Consider the following 27,354-nt stretch of genomic DNA (forward strand, 5'->3'; position numbering starts at 1 on the left):
GCAGTTGTGTTCTAAAAAGCTTTAATGCAGAAACCAGCAGAGGTCCATAAGTGCTTGAGAGGTGTTTTTTGTCACAGAAGCTAGTAACAAGTTTTTGCCTTACTGAGTATAAATCAAGATTAGAGACAGTTTTGTTTTTTTTTTAACACAGGTTTGAAATCAGCTCTTAGGTTGTGGGGTGTTTTTTATTTAATTGCATGTCATTAAACAGTTTTGCCTAATAATAGATTTAGATGTATATTTCTGAAAACTGTTGTTACAGATGATCTTTTTTTCATTTTAGAAGCCTTGTTGACACAGTATATGCGTTAAAGGATGAAGTACAGGAGTTAAGACAGGTTGGTAACTTGCTATATTTATAGCAACATGGAGAATGAAAAGATGGAAGGCTTGTTATAAAACTGAATATGGCTTGCAAGTTCACTTTGACACTCAGGAGCTTAAATTTTGGACTAGATTTACTTTTAAAAGTAAAATATCATTTGCCAAGAAAACATTCCCTGTTGTCATCAATCTTTTGAGAATAGCATTGAGGATTGCTTCTCTGAAGTGAATTACTAAGCTGGTTTTGGATGTTGCAGCTTCTGAAATGGTGGAAGTGTTAAATTCAGTTGTGGTGTATCATCAGCAAAGCTTACAGAGACTGAGAAATCATAGTTGACAAAGACCTAAGTAGAACCAGATATTTATAGTTCTAAAATGATACAATCTTAAAGTGACCTGAACACCTCTATGGATCAGTTCTTAAAACTGCTCATTTCCAGAGACAAGAGTCCTTTTCAGTGCTTATCACATGGCTTTTTAAAAATGAGGGTTTCACAAAAGCTTTGGATGCCTTTTTGTCACTTATTCTAAATATCCACCAAGATTAAATAAAAATACCACCTTATCAAGGCATAGCTTGTTTTAATCATGTTAATGGTGCTGCATGTAGACTTTGCTTAATGTGTAAGTGGAAAGAAGCATTGGATTTTCCTCACTATGGAAGGTGTGAATTTGCTTACCAGTGTGACTCCAGAAGTTGGATAAAATTTCTTGTGTTAATGTAAAAAGGATTTGTGTTCAAAATTCTTCAGATCTGGGGCTATAAATGTGATTTTCTTTTTACCATCTATAACCATGCCTACTGTTTCTAAGGCTGTCATGCATATTCCTTGAAATAGGACAGTTGATGTATTGCATACTTGAATTCTGCTGGGTTCAGCTTATAAAGAATGAGTATCCCAGGTTAGAGCTGAATTTGGCAGTCTTTAAAAAAATACAATGCATATAATAAAAGCAGCAGTAATAGCCCACTACTACTCCTGTGGCCTCCTGCTCTTGTACAAAGAATAGATGTGCTGCCTCACTGAGGCTCTGCACAGCTCCATGACCCTTAAACAAAAAGTCACCTTCTCCTAAGCTTCATGCAACAGCTCTGTTTTCTGGTGTCTTTTCAAATAGATGTTCTTCAGAATGTTCTTCATCTTCCAAGCCAAAACGTATTAAAGCCTGATTTCATTTTCTTACATACCAGGAATTCAGGAATCTTATCTTAAAAGCATTTATTGGTCCACTGCTGTGATGCTGCCAACCAGAGAAGGGGCAGAAATGATCTCTGAGCTGGCAAGGGCTTTTTGGATAAAGGCTCTCTGGGAGTACATGGTGTCCTGGTTGGTGTAGACACCAGACTGCAAAGTGGGATCCTTCCTAGAGCAGCTTCCATCAGTTATCCATAGCTGTTGTTCCACAGGCAATACACTTGAACTGGTCCTGAATTGGCAGACTTAACTTAAATCTGTTCCTACATAAAATACTGAACTTTCCAAGTTTAACAGACTTGAGGAGGGAATGGAGTTAATGAGGTGACAGACCATGGTTGTGTGTACAGACCATGTCAGACCATGGCTGTGTGTACAGAGCAGAGAACAAGAAGCTGCAGAGCAGTGCCACAGAAAGAGACCTGTGGGTCCTGGTCCATGGCAAGTTGAACTTGTCAGCAGTGTCCTGGCAGCCAGGAGGGCCAGCCCTGTCCTGGGGGCATCAGGCACAGCATGGCCAGCTGGGCAAGGGAGGGGATTGTCCTGCTCTGCTCTGAGCTGGGGCAGACCTCGAGTGCTGGGGCAGTTTTGGGTGCCACAATAAAAGAAAGACATTGAAGTATTGGAGAGTGTTCAAAGGAGAGCCATGAAGATGGTGAGGAGCCTTGAGGGGAAGCTGTGTGAGGAGCAGCTGAGGTCACTTGGTCTGTTCAGCATGGAGAAGAGGAGGCTGAGGGGAGAATTCATTGTGGTCTACAGCTTCCTTGAGAGGGGAAAAAGAGGAGTAGGTACCAATCTCCTCTGGTGACCAGTGTCAGGACTTGAGGAAACAGCATGAAACTGAGCCAGGAGAAGTTCAGGTTAGATATTAAGGAAAGGTTTTTCACCCAGGGGGTAGTTGGGCACTGGAACAGGCTCCCCAGGAAGCCAAGCACCCCAGTCACAGCACAAAGTCTGTCGGAATTCAGGAAGCATTTGGACAATGCTTTTAGGCACATGGTGTGATGTTCTTGGGGTGTCCTGTGCAAGGTCAGGAGATGAACTTAATGATCTTGATGAGTCCCTTCCAACTCAACTCATATTCTATGGTTTCATAATCCCATCCTTTTTCTAAAATGTCTGTAAAGGATAGCTAATGGGAGTCCAGTTGGACCCCTGGATTGAAGGCCTATGTTTGTTAAACACCATTAGACTTGTCTTAGGGCCTTATTTCAATGTTATTTTATCTTCTGGTTGCTTCCCTACTGTTCCCAGCATCACCTTGGCCTGTACAGGATTAAACAGTGTAAGCATTCCTGTGGGTTGGTCCCTGTCATCCTTATGGTCCTGTTGTTCATTTATTTCAATATTGCCTGATGGTACTAAACAGTGAGAACTCACTTGCTAATGTACATGTGGAGAGATGATGTTTCTTGAAATTCAGACTTCTCTTAGATTGCTGGTAGTCATCAGTCTAGTTTAAAATCTAGTCACAAAACACTTTTCAGAGAATGTATTGGTTTTCAGGATACTCCTTTCAACTATTTACATTCCTAATGAAGCAAGTTGATTTGCATTAACTTTTAAGCTTTTTGGAGATTGAAACAAGTTAAAATCACAGGAGGTTCTTACAGGGGATATTTAGACTGCTTACTGCTCCATTTCCCTTCTCCATTAGCAACAAATATTTTCTACTCCTCATTGATCAGACTTGAGCAGAAGAATTAATGATTAGTAGCCATCTGTTACTAGCACTTGCTGTATAAAGCCCCCCTAAATACAAAAAGGAAGTTGCTCAGTTTCCATTTGGTAGCTTTTGTTGCATTGTGTGAAATAACTGTGTGTGACTTGTGAAGTTAATAGAAGCTTTGCTTTTGAACACCTAATATTGGTTTTACTGGGAAGAGCCTTCAGAGTTTGTAATTGACAGTGTATGTGTAGTCAGATCTGTTAGAAGCCCCAAAACCAACCAGTAATATTTCTGTCTCTGTTAAACAGGATAACAAAAAGATGAAGAAATCATTAGAAGAGGAACAAAGAGCTCGCAAGGACTTGGAGAAGCTTGTTAGAAAAGTTTTAAAGAATATGAATGATCCATCTTGGGATGAAACCAACTTATAACCACTTTTTCTTTTCCCCTTCTTCTTTCTATTGAAAGACCAGTTGTAGAACTGAGCTGGGAAGCCTTCTGACATTAGTCAGTGTTGCATCAAGAGCACTATAAAACAGGATTTAACTGGATCTAGTGATTTCTTGTTCTGAACATACAGAAAGAGTCAAGCCATTTACTGCAGCAATCTGTACTTTAAGCATGGAGACTGTGGATCCTGAACTCTACTAAACTTAATTTGTTTGCATCCAAATTACCTCATTTTGCAGAAAGTGCAGCACCTGACTAAAAGTCCATGTTTTTCAGTGGCTTTTTAATTAAATATATATTTTTCTTGTAAATAGCTGTAATTTAGAATGCATATGTGATTGATGTATCAGGGCTGATATGTTGGGGTTTTTTTCTTGTGTTATTATAATGGTCACAAGTGTTAGAAATGATGGCAGTACTGTCTTACCTAAGAAAGGTCAGAGTTCCTTGTGGATAATTATGAATTAGTTCCAAATTACCCACTCACCACACATGCAAATTTAAACCCCTGTTTTCCTATTTACCACTATATTTAAATCCTTTACTGTTACCTGTTACTTTAAAGAGTTTACAGTTCCTTAAGAACAGTATTAAAATACAGGAAATTGTTTATTGACAGTAGAAACAATTTTTAACAAATCTAATGCCCACAATTTACATTCACATACACTCGTTTGCAGACTAATCTATTGTGCTTTGGCCACCAAAAGACTGATGTACTTGCCTGCTTTTTATGACTGTGATTTTTAGGTGTTTATGTACTACATCTTCTATTGTTGTGCTTAAACATACAGCTGACTGATAACAGATCATACAGTTTGTTTAAAGGAAAAAATCAATCTAATCCAGAATTTTGTGAATAAATGGTTGCTATTTATATTTTATGGTCACAGCAGTTAAATGTTAGCTAACCTTTGTGCATAAGACACATGGGCTAGGCCAAACTTCATTCAGAGTTTTGTTTCTATACCACTATATAAGACTCTCTGATTGGAGTTCCCATACTGTGGAAGCAGTCATTCCTTTCCCACCCTTTTTTCTTTGCATGTTGCTGATTTCTGTCCTACTGGGATTTAAATGGAAAGAAATGTGGAATTAAGATTTTTTTTTTAATCGTACTGTAACTCATAATTTGCACTGCTGACAGATTTTAAAATACATAAAGGAACATTAATTCCCTAGCCTGATAGGTGCAATCACTGCAGTTTCTTGTATTTAAGATAGGAGATGATACATCACTGCAAACGGTGAGCTTCAGATGAAGCACTTAAAATACTAATCCCATTAAAGCTCATTGTTTTCATGGATTTCATCAAACTTTGGATTTGACTCCAGACAGTGCAGCTTTCTGAGGGGTTTGCATTCAGTTGAGTCAGAAGTGCAGGTATAGCACAGACTTGAGTCACACCATTTGTCATTCTGATTTTCTACTGCTCTTTTAACTCCTGCTAAATGTAACGCTCAGCGTTGAGCAAATGTTTGTACGAACTTTAGTGAGTTGGAGCCAGGATGATTTGGGTTGTAAGAATTGTCATGCACATTTTGAATCTAATGAAAAATCTACTTTTAAAGCTACCCACTTTTTTCAGTCAAGAACAGCTTTTTCTAAATAGGAAGTTCTGTCAATTACATACTTGAGAAACAATTCTATGGGAATGGATGCTTCATAACCTGAGTAGACAAGTTGTCTCTTTTAGAAAGCTGAATATATTTGTGTCTTGTGTTCCTGCAATTTAAAAATGTTTTCCTTTAATTCTAAAGGAGGAGAAAATGAAAAACATCTACGTTACCAGTTCTATATATTCACAGAATTTTAAATTTGTTAATTATTGTTACCAAAATCTTCCCTTGATGTTTGCGGTTGCACAAAATTGTGGACTGACGTTTTATTTATCTTCGCATTTGGAAAACATCCTTGCTAAAAACTAAGTGATACTAACCCCTGCAAATGCATGCTATCATAGCCAAATTTAGACTTGGGGAAACCAATATAATTAGAATTTTGCTAACATTTTCACTTTTTGAAATCCAGGGTATTTTCAGAGTGATTTTTAATTTTCAATTCAGCATATGTGAAAGGACATTCCAGAGGAAGAAGTATAAAAGGAAAACATTAAGCTTAGCAGTATTTAGCAAATTTTAACTCAGGAACAACTTCCATCATAACAATCTGTTTTGCATTATATTGTAAAGAGTGCTGTTGCTATGTAAATCTGCTGACTCTTAGTACCTGTGATATTAATAATTTCTGACAGTACCCCTACATTGACATCTAATGAACATGCCTTAAACACTGGGATGAAGCAGTTGTTAAGTATGACCAGGACTTAGGGACTGATTTTATTCAAGGTATATTGGGAGGACTAATTTTTACCAACACACACACACACACAAAAAAAGGAGGCAGAAAAGAGAACTGACCTAATGTTGTAGGTAGGTACCTAATGTTTGTCTCCAGTGCAGAGAGCAGCTTCTGACTTTTGGGAACCAAGAAGTACCTGAACTTGTTTTCATTTGCAATTTGTTACAGTGTATATAGATTGTAAATGTCACCATGGACCTTCTGAATTGTTGGAAACTTTACATAAGCATGGATAAATGGGGCACTGTTTATTTAACCTATTAAAGGGTTGTTTGTTTGCTCTCATCATTTAGGGATGAGGAGATGAAGCCATTTCTTATCCTATAGATGTGAAGCACTTTCAGTACTGAATTGTCCAAAATGTAGCATAACATTTCTCTGTACTTACTGATGTATGTGTGTTTGTCTCACCATGTCATGACATCCTAAAGATTGAATAACTGACTGCTTTTGTATAAACCTTTTTAATGCAAATCATTTAGGGAATTTAGAGTATCTGTTTACAGTGTCTGTGAAGAACTCTAGTTTAGATGTCACAATAATATCCTGGTATCCACTACTAAAGCTTTTATGCTACATTGTAATTAAACCATGAATTTTTTCCCCTACCCTATGAAGTGTTATGTTTCATCTAATATGTGAGTTATGAGATAAAGGGAAATTGCTTTAATTTTTTTGCTGTTCATATAAATAAGCACCTCTCCAATTTAGTAGCTGCTATACTATCTTGAAAGAGCTTTTTCATGGTCTTTTATAATAGTAAATTGATGCCTGGAGAAAAAAAAAACAACGACCAAACAAAGTGAGGGTTGTTTGGAGGGGTGAGAAGGAGGATCTTACCTGTCTTACATTGAGAAATGTTTGCTTTATTTGGCAACCTGATCTGCTCAGGTAATGTAAGAAATTGAGGAGATGAAAGACAGAAAATAGTGAAAGGAAATACAGCAGGAAACACCAGAAACTGCATCAATTGAGTAAAAAATGTCTACATACATGAGTTATCTAATAGACAGAAATTTGTGATGTGTGTACCACAGAGACTTTTTGTGGTTGGTGTTGCCTGAAATAGAGGGAGGGGGTGATTTTTATGGTAGCAGAATCATCAGTATGGCTTTATGCCAGATGGTGGGATGGGTTGAGGAAAAGTGCAGGGAGCCATTTGTTTGAAAAGATGGTTTCAGTCTTTGGTCAAAGCATTTGAAGGGATTAGTAACATGTTGGGTGTGTGAAATCATAGATTTATTCCAGCTTAGTTCAGCAAGGACATATACTTACAACAGAGGACTTTATTTGTAGCGGTTTATAATTATCTTCAGAAGTCTCACTTTGCAACTTTTCTCTGGGTTCATCACTGTAAAGATGGACATTTGACACAATTTGAAATGGTCATTTTCTTGTCACCTGAAGTGTTTTGGGGATTTTGCTTTTTGAATGCTTTTTATTGTGGTGGATTGACCACTGCTGGCTGCCAGACCCTCACACAGCCACTCTCTTACTCCTCACCCTCAGCAGGAGATGGGAGAAGGAATAAGATGTGCATTGAGAAGAAAAAGTTTGTGCATTGAGATAAAAACCACTGATTTCTTACTGTTCACAAACAAAAAGCCACCTTTCCCTTACCCTACTTCTTAGGCTGACCTTGACTCTTCCAACTCTATTGCCCCTGTCTTCCCCTCTCCCCACACCAAGCAGTGCAGGAGGGTGGGAACGGGGGTTTTGGTCTGTCCATAACAATTCCTCTTTCCTGCTCCCCCTTCATGCTTTTCCCTGCTCCAGTGTTGGTCTTCTCCACGGCTGGCAGTCCTTCAAGGATAGATGTACTCCAAGGTGGGTTCATCCTGGGCTACAGTTCCTGCCAATGATCCTGCCCCACTGAGGGCTCACTATGGACTGCAGATTCCTTCAGTGCATCTGCTGCAGTGTGGACTCCTCCATGGGCCATAGGGGAAAACCTGCTGCACTGTGGTGTTCTCTACACCTACAGGGCAGCCTTCTCCAGCACCTGTGGCACCTTGTTCCCCTGCTTCTCCAACCTTTTAGGTGTTTACAGGACTTTGTTGCCCTTCTGCCTTGCTGCTGCACTCTAAAATGGGTGTTCCTCAAGGCACTACCATTTGTCTGAGGCTTAGCTGTGTCCTGCTTGTTCAAGGGATGTCTCAGTTACATCCTGTTGGACTGCTACACCTACCAGGCTCAGAAATTCAGGTGCAGAACTTGCTGTTACCCACTTTTACACCTTCATTTGCTGTGATATGTCATGAGAAGGGAAAAGGAGCATGTAAGCCTTGATTATGGGACTGAGGGGCCTACAATATTCAGGGGTGGTGTGGGTTAATGTGTGTGTGTCTCTAGATACTCTGTAAGTCCCACCATGTTGATGCTGAAGGGTCCCAGAAAAGGGGGGTTCACACTTTGGAGAAATGCTGAGATGAAATTTGAGATTAATTTGCTCTGCAAGACATGCTTCATTGTCTGGAAAAGGGATGGAGGCTTGCCCTCTTGGAAGGGGAGCTGAGCCTGGGTTTGGAACTAAATTAACCTCCAGAGCTCTCCAATACTTTGAGTGGCTGCCTTAAAGGCACTGTCTAGGCCTAAATCTAACTTGTGTCCTTAGGAAGAAATGAGAGCTACAGTTCTGCAAGTTACTATGAATAGTTACAACTTGTGTACCAATTACTTAGTGCAGGTCTTCACAGTGCAAAATTTGCTCAGGTGCTCCCATTAGTTCCTGCACATTCTCACTGATCTCATTGTGTTTCTCTGTTGATCATGCCCAGGCTCTCCTTTGTGCATGGCAGAGCTCACTTCTGTGGTATTCTTCTCCCTGTTCACTGTCATGAATCCATCCCATCCCCCATCTGTATGGGTGTGCACACCTGCAGGCATATCTGCTGGATTTCCAATAACATGGCAGTGCTAACCAGCCTGGGAAAGGAAGCATATTTTGCTGAATCCAAAACTTAGCACTGTACCAGTTAGTGAGAAGAAAATGAGCTCTGTCCCAGTTGAAACCAGGACAGACCTTTTCCTAATGTCCATTCTACTGTCATATGCAGGCCTGGTGAGATTCTCCAAACAATTAATTTTATTTCTTAGTGTATTGCTAGCCACCTCTTGTCAGTCAAGCAGCCTGTGTGTTTGCAGTAGACAGAGATTAACGATACAGAAATAGCATGTTTTTGCAATATTTTTCCAGCAGGGGACTGTGTTAGCTTCTCCTATGTCAGAAACTACTCACTTTCCCTGAATTTGTTAATATTTCTACTTTTGCATGCTTTATAACCAAATGGAGTTAGCTTTTTGTATATTTTGGAGCAGCTTTTCAAGCTCCAGTAGGTACAGTCTATTAAATACCTTTTGTCCTGTAGTACAGAGGTAGACAGTCACAGTTGTAAGTGTTCATGTAGCACTTCCCCTTGGCACACATGGCTTGTTTTAGCTTCTGTACATTCAGCATCACAGGCAGAATTCCAGAGGAACTGAGAAAAATCTACTGCTACAACATCTAATGAAATCTCCATTCTGAGACTGAATTGAGAAAACTGACATCATTCAATGCATGCTCCATCCACTGCACTTGATTTCCTCACTGCTGGGAATTTATGATATAGGACTGTATCACTTAACAGTGCTGGGAGGGGCAAAGAGCCGTGCCTTGAGGGAGCTTGCTAACTTCCCTTGGTAACTTGCCTGAAGATAAGCGTTTGAAAATAGAGGTTCAAGAAAGTGCCCCTGCCATGCCATGCCCACCAGATTTTCACCAGGATTTCTGTCAGTGCATCCAAACCTGGCTGCATGTTCTACTGTCTGTCTCATCTCCACTTGTCAGGTCCCCACTGAGCCTTCTTTACCAGGCTAAACAGTTCCAGCTCCTTCAGCCACTCCTATGATTCATTCTCCAGACCCTTCACCACCTCTGTTGCCCTTCTCTGGACACACTCCAGTGCCTCAATGTCCTGCAGTGAGGGCCCAGAACTGAACACAGCACTGGAGGCGTGGCCTCATTGGTGCTGAGTAGAGGGTGACAATCCCTGCCCTGCTCCTGCTGGCCACACCATTGCTGATACAGGCCAAGCTGCCATTGGCCTTCTTGACCACCTAGGAACTGCTGGTTCATGTTCAGCTGCTGTTGGCCAGCCCCTCCTGGTCCTTTCTTCCAGGCAGCTTTCCAGCCTCTCTGCTCTGCAGTGCTGCCTGGGGTTGTTGTGACCCAAGTGCAGGACCTGACACTTGGCCTTGTTGGACCTCACACCTTTGGCCTCGACCCATCAAACCAACCTGTCCAGATCTCTCTGCAGAGCCTTCCTGCCCTCCAGCAGATCAATATCCTGCTCAACCTGGCAGTCTGCAAACTTACTGAGGGTGCACTTGGTCCTCACATCCAGATTGCTGAAGATATTAAACACACCTGGCCTGGAGATGAGCTCTGGGGAACACCCCTGTGACCATCCAGCAGCTGGATGCAACTCCATTCACCACCATTCTCTGGGTCTGGCCATCCAGACAGTTTTTCACCCTTTGGGCAGCACACCCATCTGTGCCATGAGCAGCCAGTTTGTCCAGGAAAATGCTGCAGGAGACAGTTTCAAAGGCTGCAGGTAAACAACAGCTAAACAGCAGGGATGGCCCACTGGTGGTACTTTTAAATCCTTACCCATCTGTGACTGTGAAGTGATGGAAAGTGTCTCAATGAAGACTTCCACCAGTGCCCCCAGTATGCTCAGGTGAGTCCCATTCAGCCCCATAGGCTTGTGTGACTAAGTGGTGTAGCAGGTCTCCTTGGATCATGGGAGCTTCGTGCTGCTCCCCATCTCCCTCTTCAAGTTATGGGGCTGCTATTTTGGAATCTGTTTAGGCTTTAAAACAATTTAGATGAACTGGGTTCTATTAGGAAGTGAAATGCAAGAAATGCAAGATATTTCTTCAATATTTCTTCAGTGCAAGAAATAATGTAACATTTCAACGTGTTTCAATGTATTTCCCACTAGTAGGGAAGCACTTGATTCAAAGAAACAGCATATAATTCTCTGGCTATTCTGAATGACTTCCTGCTCATTAAAGATTCTACCTTATTCGGGTGGAATCAGATCAGCATCAGATATTATCAACATCCAACATGGATCTGATATCTGATATCATCCAACATGAAGAGTTCTGTGTTCTGCAAGTCTGCATATAAAGAGCTCAGATGCATCTGTGTAAGCTGAGAGGCACTTGGGGCATGGCAGGAGGAAAAGTAATTTTTACCATAATCATTATACATGTCTGTAAGGCTGGAATCATGTGCACAGCCTGATGTGGTGTGTGCCAGGAGGATTCTTCTTGGCAGAGACTTTGGCAGGCTAGTTCAACCACCCTGTGGAAACAGCAGTCATGCTTTGAGCTGCGCTCCAAACCAAAAGCATGGTGGAAGTGGGTTTGCAAGCAGGGAAAGTAGGCAACCTGGTGCAAAGGCACACTATGGGGGAAAAAGGAAACAGAGAGCTGTGTCATGGGGCTGACTTGTGATGTAAGAAAACCACAGTGAAAATGCCCTTGTCTCACAATCCTGATAGGGGAAGCACTGCTGTGCTCCTCCAGCAGGGCAGCATGTCCTGTGTGCTGCGCACACTGGGAAGAACAGCAGTGTGAAAGCTTGAGTGGGAAGTGGCAGACAAGTTGTTGCCTGGCATTACTGAAAATCCTGGCTATTGGTAGCGGTTGGAGTGACAGGCTTTCTTTGATGGGGAAGCAGGACTGAAAACACTGTACCACCCACAGGCACTGTCACAGATGAGGTGGAAAATTTGGAGGGTTTTTGTCCACAGAACATGAGCTCCTTATTCTGCTCTTTTCTGCAAGTGTTCTCTTCTGTGTTATGCCTCCCATGTCCATGTGCTGACAACTATGATGCTATGTGAAACAACATGTGACCCCACTGAGCATCAGCCCATTTCCCATTGTGGGGAAAGAAAGGTGGGATGCAGGTCCTGAGCAGCTGGAAAAGCTTCTACCCTGAAACTTTAAGCTACTGATCTTGGCACCGAACACTTTATTTTTTCTCAACCACATTAGAATCCCTTCTGCCTTGTTTCTGTTTTATTTCCAACTCAACCCATGGCTTTCCACAAAGTCCTCTTCATAGACAAAGCCAGCAGACTGCCATAAAGAAGCATTTTTTGTTAGTGTGATTCCTCACAGCTTCTCTTCAGCTGGAGGCAAAAGGCTTGGCCTTTGCCTCTAAGTCACAGGTCATCACTGACTGTAAATTCACTTGTGTTCAGGCAAGATCTCCACAGGGGAGATCTGGATCTCTGTCTACTGGGAACCTTGTCCAGTAAGACTAAAAAGCAGAGATGTAGTTTACTCTGTGCATTCATGCATTGTGCAGGCAGATACTGTGCACATTGTAATATATTAAACTACACAGTGATCTATTACTTGGTTCCTAGGCAGAAACCTGCTGCTGTAAGACTGCTCTGCATCTTGCCTTGACTGTGTCTTGCAACATTTGGAAGTGCTCTGTGATCAGCTTTAATAAGATGGAATCATTAATCTTGATTTAAGGAGAATAATTTACAGTGTTTTTTTGGGTCTAACCGATCTTGTTGGTTTATGGAAATTAAAGAATCCATTCTCTTTGTCAAACATGGTTGAAGTCTGAATCTCCATCAGGAGGTCCAGAAATCGTTCAGATTTGGAGGGAGTATGGAAAGCAGAGGAGTTGGCCATTTTTCCCAGATTTTTTTTTGCAGGTACCTTAGGAAAGTGATAGAAAAAGTATGTACAGGCTTGTAATGAACCAAGCAATTTCTTGTCAGTCTTGAAACTCCTGAAAATAACACGATGGAGCTGGGCTACCTCAGACACCTCAATGAGACATTGGCACAGGTTGCTCAGAGAAGCTGTGGATACCCTATCCCTGGAAGCATTCAAGGCCAGGTTTGATGGGGCTCTGAGCAACCTGGTCTAGCAGAAAGTGTCCCTGTCCATAGCAAGGGCTGGGAACTAGATGATCCCTAGGACCCCTTCTAAGCTCAGCCTCTCTCTGTTTCTGTGGGGTGCTGGATGTGGGTGCCTGTGTGGCAGTGGCTGCTGCCCAGCACAGCTGAAGCCTGCCAGCTGCTGGAGGCTGTGCCTGTGGACAGCCATAAGGTTATGTGGATGTTTGCAGTTCTGCTAAAATCCCCTTTCTAAAGCCAGTAACACTTTGCTTGTTTAGCTGCCAAGTTCTCTTTCGAGAACAGCTGCCCAACAATTTTGGAATGTTGTTTCTGGGCTTCTGTCCCCCTATTCAGAGTGAAGTAATGCTGTGGAAATATGAAGGGAAAAAAAATTTGAGGCATATTGATTGAGGGAAACCCACTGACTTACAGGAACCATCTGCAAAGTAATGCTGTGGAAATATGAAGGGAAAAAAAAATTTCGAGGCATATTGATTGAGTGAAATCCACTGACTTACAGGAACCATCAGCTGTTTGAGCAAAACTGACTAGAGCAAAACTACACTTACAAATCCCACTCTATGAACTTGTCACAGACTTGCACCCTCTGGTGTCTTTGGTGCATTGTCCTCCTGCTCATGGCTCAGGGTCTGTCACTTCCATCAAACTCTCTCTCCCTTTGATTGCTGGCTCCTGACTGCAGAGTCCGTGCATTTTGTGCTTGACAAACTCTTTCATCCAGCTCAATGCCCCTGCAAGAGCTGTTCTTCAGAAAACTCTGATCATGTTTCTTTCTGAACCTGCCTCTTTTTCATCTCCCCATGAAAGCCCCTGGTCTGAACCAAACACTCACAACCGGCTGCTCAGATGCTGTCCTGGAGCAGTAATTGTACAGCATTGTTTGGATGTGTTCTAAAGTTGTTAATAGAAAAATATTTTAAATTTATCTGATTAAATGGGTATGAAGCCAACATGACTGCCCACATTAAGCTGAGAAGTAAATTAAAAGTTTTGTAAAACAAAAAATAAACCCCCTCCTGTGTGACAGATCTCTTCTTCATCCTGTGTTTTGTGGAAGTGATACATGTACAGGTGAAAACTGCAAAAGTGGAATATTTGAGGGACTGACTCCAGCCATTTGCTGTAGCTGATACAGTTGTGCAGGTAAGTATTTCCCTCTGCTCTGCCATATTTGGATTATTAAAACATACCTGTAATACAACGACTGACAATCTTGTGACTTTCCCTTCCTTCCAGGCTTTGGAAATGACTCAAAGGAAATTATCTCTGAGCATTTGGCTTTGAAATAGTGATAGATGGCACAAGTTGTTACTCCATAAGTTGTGGCTTAGGAAGCAAACTGCTTTGGATGAAAATATTTACTTTGGGTTTACATGCCTAAAATGTGAAAAGCAAATGCTGTACTTCCATTACGTGAGGCCTCAGGAGAATACACCACCTGTCTTCAGGGCCAGAAAAAAACACACTGGATGAGAGATAATTCTGAAAGGTAAACAGTCAATATTATAGCACTTCACCACAATATGGTAGATATTGTAAATGAGTCATACTACACTGCTCTTAACTATGGTAAAGCACTAAATAGGATCCAGAAGTGCAATGTTGCAGTTCAGTCCTGTACTCATCAAAAAAATAAAAAAGAGGGGTTTTTTTTTTTTTTCAAAAGCTGAGTGCTTCTGAAATCAGGTGCAATTGACAGGATTTTGAAACATGATGGACAGATAAGGTTCACAGAATATTTCAGCAAAGTCTAATTTATTTTTGTTCATTGTATGGGCATTGTATTGTGAGGAGATTGTGTGCTTTGGTGAATAATCCTGTAGAATGCATTTTCAATGTCAACAAATTTGTAGAAAAAGAAAACCAGGTCCAGAGAAGCTTGTCATATATATCATATTATTTTTGGAACAAGCACAACCCTAACAAAAGCCATGATGTAGGGATACAGGCTGGGGAAGTTGGAGATCTGCTAGCCCCTCTTTCATCGTTTGTATTTATGCCAGTGTCGTGCTATGTCTGAAGGAGACAATGAAATGTGTGTTTTATTCTGATGCTTGGGAGCACTGAGCCTGGATGAACTCCCCAGAGCCCCCGGATAACGCTCTTGGCTACCTGGATACCTGCATCCCCTGAAGTGCAGCTCACCTAGGGCTCTGGGACTGCCTGCAGTGAGGAGGGGGCTCCGAGTGGGGCTGTTCACCAGCCAGGGGAGGAATGTGTTTCACTACACAAGGAGCAGGAGCAGTGGCACACGGGCGCAGTGGTGGGAAAAGAAGCCCATGAAGAAGATGTAAATTAAGGACAACTCACAGAGTACAGGCAGAACAAAGAAACATCTTGTGAACTCAGTATGAGTCCCCAAAGGACAGAGAACAAGCTGCTGTGTGTAAGGTTTTCTGTGCTCGACATGAGGGCAGTAGGACTTGGAGGAATCACACATCAGGAGCAGCAAAGCAGCATCAGGTGCTGTGCTGTACTAGTGCATTCAAATTAGATGCGCAAGGCCCTCAGAAACTCTGAACTCCAGGCACACCCCTTCCCATACATCTTCCTCCTGCAAGTCTGGCAAAATCCCACTGCTGTGCTGCATCGCGCTGTCCTTAGCGGGCTGGGCGGAGGGCAGCTGGCTCTGCCCTTGTCACGGGGGGTTCCCGGTGTGTGTCCGTGTCCCCCCGGGCAGGGGCAGCGCCGGCCCGGCCGCGCGCTCCGTGAGGGCCCATCCGCGGGGCCGGGGCGCCCCCTGCTGGCAGCGCCGCGCCCCCGGCCGTCAGGGAAAGGGAAGGGTTAAACAGCACCCACCGTGCCTAAAATCTCCCAAAGAATCCCTTCTCTTGCGCCTCTTCCTGTTGCTCTGGCGTTCTCTTCATTGCTCTGTCTGCCTTCCTGTGGTCGAACCCCAGCCGGCAGCCCAGCCCCAGGCAGCCGCTCGCTCCTTCTCCCTCGCTGGGATTGGGGGGAGAACCAGAAGGGTAAAAGTGAGAAAACCCCTGGGCTGAGATAAAGACCGGTGCAAAGCAAAGTCCGCACACGCCAGCCAGGCAGAACAAAGAGTTCACCCACCGCCTCCTGTGGGCAGGCAGGTGTTCAGACATGTCCGATAAAGCCAGGCTGCACAGCCCCTCATGGCGACCTCAGGAGACACAGACCGTCTCTCCGAATGTCCCCTGTCCTTTCCTCCTCCTTACCCCAGCTTTACATGCTGAACATGGCACCATGTGGTGTGGGACATCCCTCTGGTCACTTGGGGTCAGCTCTTTTGGCTGTGTCCTCTCCCAACTCCTTGTGCACCCCCAAACCCTTTGCTGGTGGGTGGATTTGGGCAGAAAAGGCCCTAACATTGTGCAAGACCTGCTCGGCAATAACACTGTGTTAACACTGTTCTCATCAAAAATCTAAACATAGCACTGCTATACAAATTCCTATGAACAAACCTAGATTCTGGTCAAACCAAGTACAGCTTTCAGGTACTTCACAGGTTTCTAGAGACTGCATCTGGCTGGATCCAACCTTCTGCAAGTTTACTGTCCATTTTCAATAAAAAATTCTTTTGTTGGTCCTCTTGAATTGGCAGATCTGTGGTACTGTGTGGTAGTTTCTATCACCATAGCTCTCATTTTCTCAAAAAAGTTGACCCAATATTTTCCCTGCAGCTGTCATCAAGAATAGCTGCAGCCCAACAAGTGATATTGAGAACTACTGGGAAGTTTTATTCCTAGTTGGAACTGGAATTTGGAACCACTATCTAGTGTTAGTGAGGCACAGAAAACCTGAACCCATATTGAAAAAGAAAAGTGTCCTTCCAAACTGTGGCTCCTGTTTCAGCTCAAGGATATTTAAGTACCTAAATCCTATTAGATCTCAGAAAATTTCCCCATTGGCCAAGAGAAAGACTGAGCAAGCTGGTCAAGCTGGGCTATTAATATTATCTTTTTTTAAACTTAGCTTTCTTGCTTCGTCAAGATTTGACTCCAGGAAGACAGGCATTAAACCCATACCAAATGTGCTCCACAGTTAGGCTGGTTCCCAGGTGCTTGCTTTATATTAAAAAGAAAAAAAAGGTTGGCCATAGTTACTACATTCCAGAGCTCCTAGGCCTATATTGGGATTAGAAATTTGACTGTAGCAAAGAGGAACAAGCCTGAATTTGACTACATCATCATCTCCACCTGAGCACTGATGGTAGGGTCAGCTGAAGCAGTACAGGCTTTGTCATGGGCTAGGTACATTATTAAAAACAATCAGGCTAGAAGGGACCTTGAAGGGTCTTTAGTCCAGCCTCCTGCCCACCCAGAGCAGGGACAACTCTGAGGTCTGACCTGATTGCTCAAAGCTTTGTTCAGTCAGGTCTCAAAACACCTCAGGGATGAAAAACTCACCAGAGAACCCAGTGGGCTTGAACTGTTCATGCTGCTGAAGGAACTTTACTCAAAACAGGAGCACAGATAGGCTGGGCACATCTGTAAGGCTGCAGTTTAGCTGGTGTTGGTCCTAGCTCAAACAACAGTGTGCTGCTCTCTTGGCTGCTGAGCATCAGGGTATGTACCCCTATACCACAGCCATGTTGTGTAGTGCAGCATAAAATACCCTGGGATGGTGCACTACAATGCCTCTACTTCCATAATATACATTTAGTTTTTAAAATGGGACAGAGCTAATTGGGAATGGGCTTTTTTCCCTTTCTTCTTGGTGGTTATGGGAAGGCAGGTTTGCAGGTCTGGACCACAAACACCTCCAAAAAGGCAGCTCCGAAGGGCTTCCGATGAAACAAAACCCTTTAAAAATTTTGTTCCATTAATGTTTGTGTTCCATTAATATTAGCCCTGCATCTCAGAGATGTCCCCTGACGTGGGTTCAGTGTGTCCTTTCCTGTTGCAGGCAGTGTCCTGTGTGAGCCCTTCAATGTGCCAGCACATAGCTATCCCCCAGTTTTAGTTTTTTACCTGGTTGTGCTGATTTTACAATTCCGTTTCCACTTTATATTATAAAAAGATTTCTTGATTAAAATGTTGAACTACTTGTAAATATATTGAAATTGGTCAGTCACAGAGCTGTACTTTTCTTTATTCTTCTTCTGCAGTACATATTCATTATCTTCCTCCTTTCCTGTCAGAATGGGAATAAAAATTCTATTATATTACACAGGCTTGAAATACTAAAACCTCTGATGTGGATAATTTAAACTTATAATACAGTAAAGTGTGGAATAATTACATATTACAAATCGAATCTCAACATTTCTATTGTATTCAGTCTGTCTTGTGTTCTACTGGACTATTCAGACTGGCATCAGGAAGAGTCTTCCACTGAAGTGTATTATGACTTGAAGACTGTGTTGTTATGAATAGTCAATTCTACCTTTATTTTGTTTGCTTCAAACTTTAATTTATTCTATATATGCATTACAGATTTCACTTTCAGTGATTATGAAGATAATGCAGCCACTTGGAGTGAAGTTAAATGAAAAGCTAATGTTAAATCCACTGCCTTTTTTCCCTCTTTTTTTTTCTTGTTTTCTATTTTCTACTATTTGAATTCTGTGCTTATGAAATACATCACCAAAAAGTTCCAGGAGAGGTGTGTGTAATCACAGACTGCTCCTTCTGTGAGATGGTTATCAGAGAACTAACATTGTTCAGATGTCAGACTTTGCTTCTAATTTTGGGATTAATGTCTTTTCATGGACCAACTATGTGGTGCTTATGTCTTAAGCAGAAAGAGATGGACCCGTGCCCATGAAGCTCACCACAGTCTTTCTGCTCTCATTTTGAGTTATTGATGCCCTTGTGCCCCTGCATCCTCCTCTGATGACTGCCATCACATAGCTCATACTAAAATAACCAAGAGAACTTCATCAAGTGTAGGGCAAATGAGGAAGGAAAATTTGCAGGAATAATACCCAGATTCCAATAAAAAATATTTAAAGCTTCATTATAAAAAAGTTTGGGACAGCTATGTGTGTTAATCATTGAGCAATGAGTCTGTGTGGAGGCAGCTAAGGACTGACAATGTTTCAGTTCTGTCCAAAATGTAAGCTGGTGCTCATAAGCTGACTTGTACTTGCATTTCAGAGGGCTGGTTTCAGCTTCCTCTGATAGAGCCACGGGACAAGGAGACAGAGAAGAGAACAAAATCTTTATGAGTAAAGTGGCACAAATAAGTTTATTCAGGAAAATGTAGAGCAGGCATGTTTTCTCCACGAAGGAGAAAGAAACCTGCAAAAGAGCACCTTCAGAGAGAAGTGGGATACACAATTTTCCCTTAACTTTTCCTGTATGGTTTATGCACATCTAAGTGAAATCTATATTTGTGCAATTCTGTGATTCTTTAAATATTGTGTTGTTAAAAATCTTGTTGTTGGGAATATCAGGTTTCCATATAAGAAGTCTACCTGGACTGACTGAGGAAAGTTAACTAGATCAGTGCAAGAATTCCTCCGAGGACTTCCAGGGATACTGAGCAAGTTCACAGATGATAAAAAACTGAGAGGAACTGTTGACTTCCTTGAAGGCAGGGAGGCCCTGTGGAGAGACCTCAATAAATTAGAAGATTGGGCAATCACCAACTGTATGAGGTTCAACAAGGGAAAGTGCTGGATTGTGCACTTGGGATGAGACAACCCTGGATGTACAGACTGGGGAATGAGAGGCTGGAGAGCAGTGCCATGGAAAGGGACCTGGGGATTCTGGTGGATGGCAAGTTGAACAGGAGTCAGCAGTGCCCTGGCAGCCAGGAGGGCCACCCATGTCCTGGGGGCATCAGGCACAGCATGGCCAGCTGGGCAAGGGAGGGGATTGTCCTGCTCTGCTCTGAGCTGGGATGGGCTCACCTCGAGTGCTGGGGGCAGTTTTGGGTGCCAAAACATAAAAAAAATATTGAGCTATTGGAGAGTGTTCAAAGGAGGCCACAAAGATGGTGAGGAACCTTGAGGGGAAGCCACATGGGCTGAGGTCACTTGGTCTGTTCAGGGGGGAGGAGGCTGAGGGGCGACCTCAATGCAGCTACAGCTTCCTTGTGAGGGGAAGTGCAGGGGCAAGCACTGATCTCTTCTCTGTGGTGACCAGTGACAGGATTCTAGGGAATGGCCTGAAATTGTGTCAGGAGAGATTCAGGCTGGATATCAAGAAAAGCTTCTTCACCCAGAGGGTGGTTGGGTGCTGGAATGGCTGACCCAGGGAAGTGGTCACAGCACCAACCTGACAGAATTCAAGAAGTGTTTGGACAACGCTTTCAGGCACAGGGTGTGACTCAGTGATGTGCTGTGCAGAGCTGGGCACTGGACTTAATGATCTTGATGTGTCCCTTCCAACTCAGCATATTCTGTCAGAAGCTTGGACAAATGATAATGAAGAATAAAAATACAAAAGGTATAAAGCCAGAGATAGGAAAGGATTTTTTATAAAAAAAATATTGAAATGAAGACAGTATCTGTGTGAAAGGGGTAATGGGATAAAGGGAAATGCAAAAAGGGGAAAATTACTATAACTCTTCAGCCTGGAGAGCCTTGCAAGTGAGGAACTCATCTTTGCTCAGCAGATTTTAATTTCCGACTGAAGAAAAAGGTTTCTGACTTACAATTTAGGGTATACAAGGAACACCAAAATGAGCTGCACAGGCATGCTTTCATTTTCAGAAAAATATCCCTGCCCATAGCAGTGGGATTGGAACTAAATGATCTTTATGGTCCCTTCCAACCCAGGCTGTTCCATGATCACAGCATTATGAGCTTACAAGACCCAACGTGCCCCACGTTTTATTTTTTTCTCCTCCTAATTCCTTTCTCTTTGTGAAACAAGTGCAAAACACACACAAAAGAGTATGCATGTCCTTCACCACCTTCTTCTGAGATCTGGGTTATCTCATGTGTTACAACATTCACTTCTCTGCATTTCCCCATTTATTTTAATTTACTCACTGTTGAAGTAGCAGGTTCATGCTGAGTGCAGGGAAGATGGTGTGTGGTATTGTTTCTTCTGGCATAGGGCACCTCTAACTCAGACTCTGTATGAGGCTTTGCTGAAAGAACTGTTGTGCATAGAAAAGGGTATTGTTGTTCATACAAATCTCTTTGCCAAAAAAAATGCTGCTTCATTGTGGCTGCTCAGAGTTTCACATCCTGATTGAATCACATGAATAGTTTTGGCCAAAAGAGGGGAAAATACATGACATTTTGCAATGCTTGATTCAAATGACCCATAAAAAACCATCACAGTGCTTCAGAATGGTTTTGCAGAGAGGTGCAGGTCTGTGCAGGGAGAATGCAGTGCTGCTTCAATTCTTCAAATCTCCCTTACTGATGTAACTCTGGGAGGGTTCTGCTGGCCAGTGGGGTTCAAACCTTCCTTGTCCTGATGCCAGTGAGTCTGTAAAGCAGGGATAGAAGTCCCTTGATCCTTTGCCTTGGTTGGGTAAATAGAACACTGAAATGCTTCCTATTTTATGTAAAATTATTTATATGCCAGTACAAAGATATTCAGGGATTTGATTCCTTCATGGTAAAGAAAATGTGTTTTAAGGTGCCTTTGCCAGTGTTTCAGCAGTCAATCTGTGGCCTTTAAAAACTGGGGTTTTTCAAATGTCATGGCAGTTAAGATAACAACAGTACCTCTAGTGATACATATGGGGCTCTTTTATTAGGTATCTTACCTTTTAGCATAAACTTGTTATTTTTTTCCTCAATGAGCAAGACTAAAAAGTATGATTTTGTGGAGTGTTCCAAAGGTAGAATTATCTTCCATATCGCAGGAAAAAAAAGAAAAATCTTGCAAGATCCTAAATCATTATTTTTCTGCACATTTTTTTTTGGTGTCTATCTCAAATTAATCAGTCACCTAATCTTCTAATCAAGATAATTCCCTTGTTAAAAGTCAGAGGTGGAGACCAGAAAAGAAAAATGAGAAGGAAGTCACAGTTAAAGGTCTAAATCACCCATATCTATTTCAATAGCACCCTACAAGTGTCTCAAACTTGTGAACAAGTGTCACATATTGGAAGAGAAAACTGTTCCAGTGATACCTGATATTAATCACACCCCTAAGTGTGTGCTGTCCATGCCACTCCTGTATGTAATGTGCAGGCTGCTGCCATCATTATTTAAAGGAGCAGGAAGAAATAATGTTGAGGAGTTGTAGATGACAGAGTGTAATTGTTTTTCAGCCTTTGTGAAAGTGATTGCCAACCTGATAATACTTGTCCTGGGCATCTTAATCATATTTATGTATACAGCAGGCGAGTGCTTTTACTCTATGAAGAAAATGTAATTCTATTGACCTTGCCAAAATTGAATTAGTACCATATATAACTTGATTTCAAGCTTGTAGGGGCTTTCATGCCAATTGAAATTTTTTTCTTTTTTTTTTCCTTTTTCTTTTTCTTTTTTTTTTTTTTTAATCCCCAGAAATATCTGTGCTGCTGGCCCAGGGAATGGCGAATGAAGATAGGGTATGTGAATTAACTGTTTGCTGAGGCACAACCAGGCTGTTTTGAGTATCTTGTCCTCTAAGCTTGGATGATGATTCAATGCACCTCACTCCCTTCAGCCAGGAAACAAGGATGATGGATGGATTATGACTTTATCCCACTTGAGGGAGGGTTTGAGAAAAGTGATTTGTGCCCTTTTGGACAGTCCTGAGCTGCTCAAGCAGCTGGATCCTGCCCTGACTGTGCAGTTCAGCTGCAATTAAGACATGTAAATGTGGGCACCTTTGTGTGTGTGCTAGGTGTCTCAGCTCTGTCTCAGCTCTCCTGACTGCAAGTCACTATAGTCTGTGGAGCCCAGAGGGGCATTCATCTGATGTGTGCTTTAGGATGTGAGCTGAGCCTTGCTCTGGGATCCCATTACTCTGCTGAAAAGTTCCAGTTACCTAAATAAAATATAAGCATGTCTTGACAAATGTGGTGTGCTAGGGAGGTAAGACATCTTCAGCCTCATGAAGATGTCTTACAGGACCTGTGGGAAATCTCTGCCTTGCTGGAGAGGAAAAAAACCCAGAAAAAAAAACCCACTCAGAAAACACAGCTCATCTCAATGATAGTAGTCACACTGAGTGCCATCTGCATAGGTCCTGAAATATTCCTGACACAAATAGAACCTACTGAAAAGATTCTGGTCTCCCTCTTTCATTCATAAAAGTAACTTGTCTATAAAGTACTGGTCACCATTTAAAGGGATCCTATCTCAATGTGTTCTCTGGGGTTTGTGAGGGAATTGTGTTAGTCATTTTGGCCCTGTGGTAAGATATGACTTATTTATGAACCTTTAGTACTCATAAATGCAGAGATTTTTTACATTTTTAGTTATGAAAATTTAAATCCAGATGGGTACTTGTTTTAGCAAAGGTTTTTGAGAATTCCTAGATGGGACAATGGGGAAAGAGGTTGTAAACTTGTTTATAATTAATCTTCTCTTGGTCTTAGAAATACCGGGGGTTGTGAAGTGTGGGGCTGTGGAAATGGAGTGTTGTGATGTTTGCTTGTGGCTCAACAGTGGCTGAAGTCTTTCTTCCTGTTACACAACTTAAACCAATGAAAACAATATTTGGCTCCTCCACACTGTAATTTTTGCTGCATTTTATGGTGACTGAGGTCCACAGGCAACATTTACCGCTGCTTTCCCTCTGTGCCTGAGGCTTCCACTCATTAGTAACAGCCTCCCTCTGCTCCATGGGTGGTAACAATTGCTTTACAATGACTGGAGGAATGGAGGTCACTATGGGATGGGTGCAAGGGAAGATGTTGCAAATGTTCTGAGTTCCAGCATTTCTAGAGAGGGTTTCTTGTCCCTCCAGTAGGAGGCTAAAGAACTTCACCTGCATTGATTGATTTCAACTTTGTCCTTCCTGACAGAGGTTTTAGTTTTTAAAGTCACCTTCCTTTTCAAAGGAAGATGCATATAACATGTTGTTTGCTATCTTGTATGAAGAGCTCCTATGAAAAACTAAAAATATGCCATTTTGGTTAAAATACTTTGTCCAGGAATTAAAAAAAACACCTGGGACTTGTTTTGTGGCTTATCACAAATCCATAATCAATATTCATTTAATAGGGGCAGGCTTTAGCAATCATTCAAATTATATACTTTCATCAAACATATTTTGATGTTAAAATAATCAAATTATCCAGAGAAATTTGGAGCAGTATCAGCTAAAAGTCAAACTAACATGGGACCATTGGCAGCATGATATTCTCTCATTATAAACTGGCCATTACTGCCTGGTTAAATGATGTATAGAGACTTAGAACATTTATCTAAATAAATTGTTGTTTTTAAAGTCAATTACATGATAGCTGGAAAAGAAAACAATGTGATTGCTGTTAAAACACTGGCTTGTATTCATGAGATAATGGCCATGCAGTCATTCACACTGCCTGCCCGCCTGCCTGGTGACTATCAGGGGTTTTTTGTTTTATATATTTAGAAAGCTCATGTGCCTTAAAGATGTGATGAGATATCAACATAGAAACTTTTGTTGTGGGTCCAAAGGCACAAATGTTTATTATCACTAGAAATCAGAGAGGGTTTTCAATTTCTTATGTTCCTAAACTAGATGTTGCCCAGTATTTGCACAGAATGCTTATCTGTAGAGTCACATCACAACTGGATGATGTAATTTGTTACGCTGATGAATGAGCTCCAGCAGACCTCTTCAAGACTGTAAGCTTGGAATCAGCAGTAATAAGGAAAGAAAGAGTACATATGTAATTTCTCTGGTGTAGAGAGAATCCATAAAAGGAGGGCCTCCTCTAGCAGCAGGTTTGAAATAAAGATGAGGAGTTACCTGGTTGTCCTTGTTTCCCTAAAGGCAGGGGCCAGCTCAGACCCAGCCATTCTGAAACTCTGACTCTGCAGCTGGTACCTACCACAGAGGCTTTTATGACAATGGGACCCATTTGAAGTCTAAGAAGAGGGATGATTGACCTGACCAAGGGGGAAAATGCATCATAGCCAACAAGTTGACCAACCTGGTATGAAGAATTTTATGAAGGAATAACAGGAGTGAGAGTGATGACCTCATTCAAGTGAGGTGGTTGGTGGTTGGCAAGTAAAAGGTGCAGGCTGCTATTGTCAAGACAGAATCTGCAAACAGCAAAAGAGGACTTGAAAGGACCTCTGAGTGTATGCACATAAATGAATAAATACCTACAGGACAGCATGGTGGACAAAGCTGTTACCTTTTCTGGGCTGTCAGTGCACTTGGGTGCCTCTCTGAAGTGCCTGTACAGCCATGCATGCAGCTCAGGAGCAAACGGAAGGGTTTAGAGGTCTGTGTGCACTTGCACAGAGACGTGGTGGGGTAGCTCACACTCCTGGAGTGCTGCAATGGAGGGATACAGGCTCTGCAGAGGGGCAGGCTAGGAAGACAAGGAGAGAGACAGCATTTGTGAGAGAGGACAGCAGGACTGCATAGGGCTCTGCCTAGGAAAGGATGATGAGCCAGCCTAGCACTTACAGGATCAGGGTTAGTGGATGGTGTTGCAGTGGGTGTCTGTTGCATACTGACTGATCAGGAAGAAGTAGAGGTAGCAGCATTTTTTCAGAAAACTGGAAAAAGTGGACTTCAGGATCCTTAGAAGAGAGATCAAGTCAAAAAGCCAGACAATAAGCCCAGACTTCAGAAGGGCAGAATTTGGCTTCTTCAGGGATATGCTTAGAATAATCCTATGGGAGATGGCCCTGGAGATAAAAGGAGTTCAGGAGATTTGGTTGATATTGGAGGATTGCTTCCTTCTAGTTCAAGAATAGTCTCTTCCACTGCTACTGAGTGCATACTTTTTAATAGTAAGATCCTCCTTCATAAATGTGGGGACCCAGAGGAAAGTTTGGAGCAAGAAAGACTTTCCTTTGGTAGAAAAAAAAAAACCCAAACAGATTGGTGAATACTTAAGCAAACCAGAACTGCATAAATCCATGGGGCCTGATAGGATGCACCCATGAGTGCTGGGGAAGCTGCCAGATGTTATTGAGAGACCACTGTCTACTATCTTTGAATTATAATGCTAACTGGAAGGATGACTGGAGGAATGCAAATGTCCCTCCTATCTTCAAGAAGGGCGAGGAGGAGAGGCCAGGAAATGAAAAATTTAAATGCCTTAAAACAAAGGAAAAAGTCACTTGATATTTGTCACTGTGGCACTGGGGTTTGTAAGATGTGTTCCAAACCTTACAAAAGGAGGGATTGTTCTGGGCTTTGCATGATTTCAGGCTGCAGCATCTTGCCATGGCAAAGTCTTCTCTGAGTAAGGACAGTCTTGTCACATAAGGCTTCCAGAGAACTTCAGCATGGAAAGGGACATGAGATGCAAGGTTCATGGTTTTTGCCCAATGTCAAGAAACAGTGAAGGAAACTAGAAAGACAGTTGAAGTTTTAGTACTGTAATTTAATACTCTGAATGTCAAGTTATATGTTCTTTAATGGGTGATTCTAAGTTCCTTTCCTTAAACACACCAACATTACCAGGACAGGCAGGCTGAAAATGTTTGTGGTGTTAATTTGTATGTGTAGTTGCAGAAATGTTTAAAACTCTAGCACTTCTTTTAACAACCTATTTTCCAGGTATGCTCCAGGAAAGGAAGAGACAGAGAGTGAAGGAGGCAGTGGTCCCTATTTACCATCCCCAGTTACTTGCTGAGCTTTTCTACTGAATGGCTCAATACGGTACAGATGATGAAGTAGCTTCTAAGAAAAAAATTATCTATTGTGCACTAATGTAGTTTTCAAGGAAAATCCCTTCTGAATCATCACAAATGTTCTGTAATAGTTATTGGAGGACCTATTTTGCATCCATAAATAGTTTCTTTTATACTTAACTTCAAACCAAGTGTCTTTCCAGCTTGAATTAAAGTGTTGCTTTGTCAGACCATTTGTTGTTGCAGTAGCTGGTTGATTACAGATGTACATCTTTTTTTTTTCTGGTCTTTTTAGAGGGCAAATCACTATGGTAACCACATTACAGAAAATTGCTTGTTCTCCTTAAAATACCCTTCAGAAAAAGGTCATTTGTTATTAACATTTTCTGACTAAATCCAAAATGTTAACAACATCAAGAATATTATCACTGTTTCTATACTTACATGTTGGGTTTTTTTCTTTACCATGCACCTATCAGTTAACTATCAAAATAGGACAAAATATTGAGACTCCAAACAATTGTGAAGCTGTAGACTTTTAGGTATGTTTGAAATATCAAGATTCATTCACTTTGCTGTGTTTCAGCTGTTGGTGTGCATGGATTTGTTCAATTGTTTGCAGTTCTCTGATTCTGAGAAAAATCTAGGCTGAAGTTACTCTTTCCACCTCTGTGTGCCATGATGGAAAGGAAGGGCAGGCAGGCACGTGACTATTATTGGCAGCCGTCAGTTGTTGATTTATGAAATAGCTGTTCTGGATAGTCATCCAAAAGCCTGGAAATGGC

The 27,354-nt window shown here is 42.0% G+C and overlaps 1 protein-coding gene across 12 annotated transcripts in view; it reads left to right on the forward strand.

Annotated features, from left to right (window-relative positions):
* ARHGEF7 (Rho guanine nucleotide exchange factor 7) overlaps positions 1 to 6,614 on the forward strand; it is a 113,503-nt gene extending 106,889 nt beyond the window's left edge. For 11 of the 12 annotated variants that reach the window (XM_039714066.1, XM_039714060.1, XM_039714063.1 and 8 more), the window contains 2 exons: positions 284 to 338; positions 3,498 to 6,614. In XM_039714066.1, the coding sequence (XP_039570000.1) occupies positions 284 to 338; positions 3,498 to 3,620 (178 nt within the window). In that variant the 3' untranslated portion in view covers positions 3,621 to 6,614. The remainder of the gene's footprint in view (positions 1 to 283; positions 339 to 3,497) is intronic. The other variant, XR_005628043.1, reaches the window with a different exon arrangement.
* Positions 6,615 to 27,354: the final 20,740 nt, after the last annotated feature.

Source organism: Passer montanus, unplaced genomic scaffold (assembly GCF_014805655.1).
Source record: "Passer montanus isolate IOZ18808 unplaced genomic scaffold, ASM1480565v1 scaffold3, whole genome shotgun sequence".
In the NCBI taxonomy this organism is placed as follows: domain Eukaryota; kingdom Metazoa; phylum Chordata; class Aves; order Passeriformes; family Passeridae; genus Passer; species Passer montanus.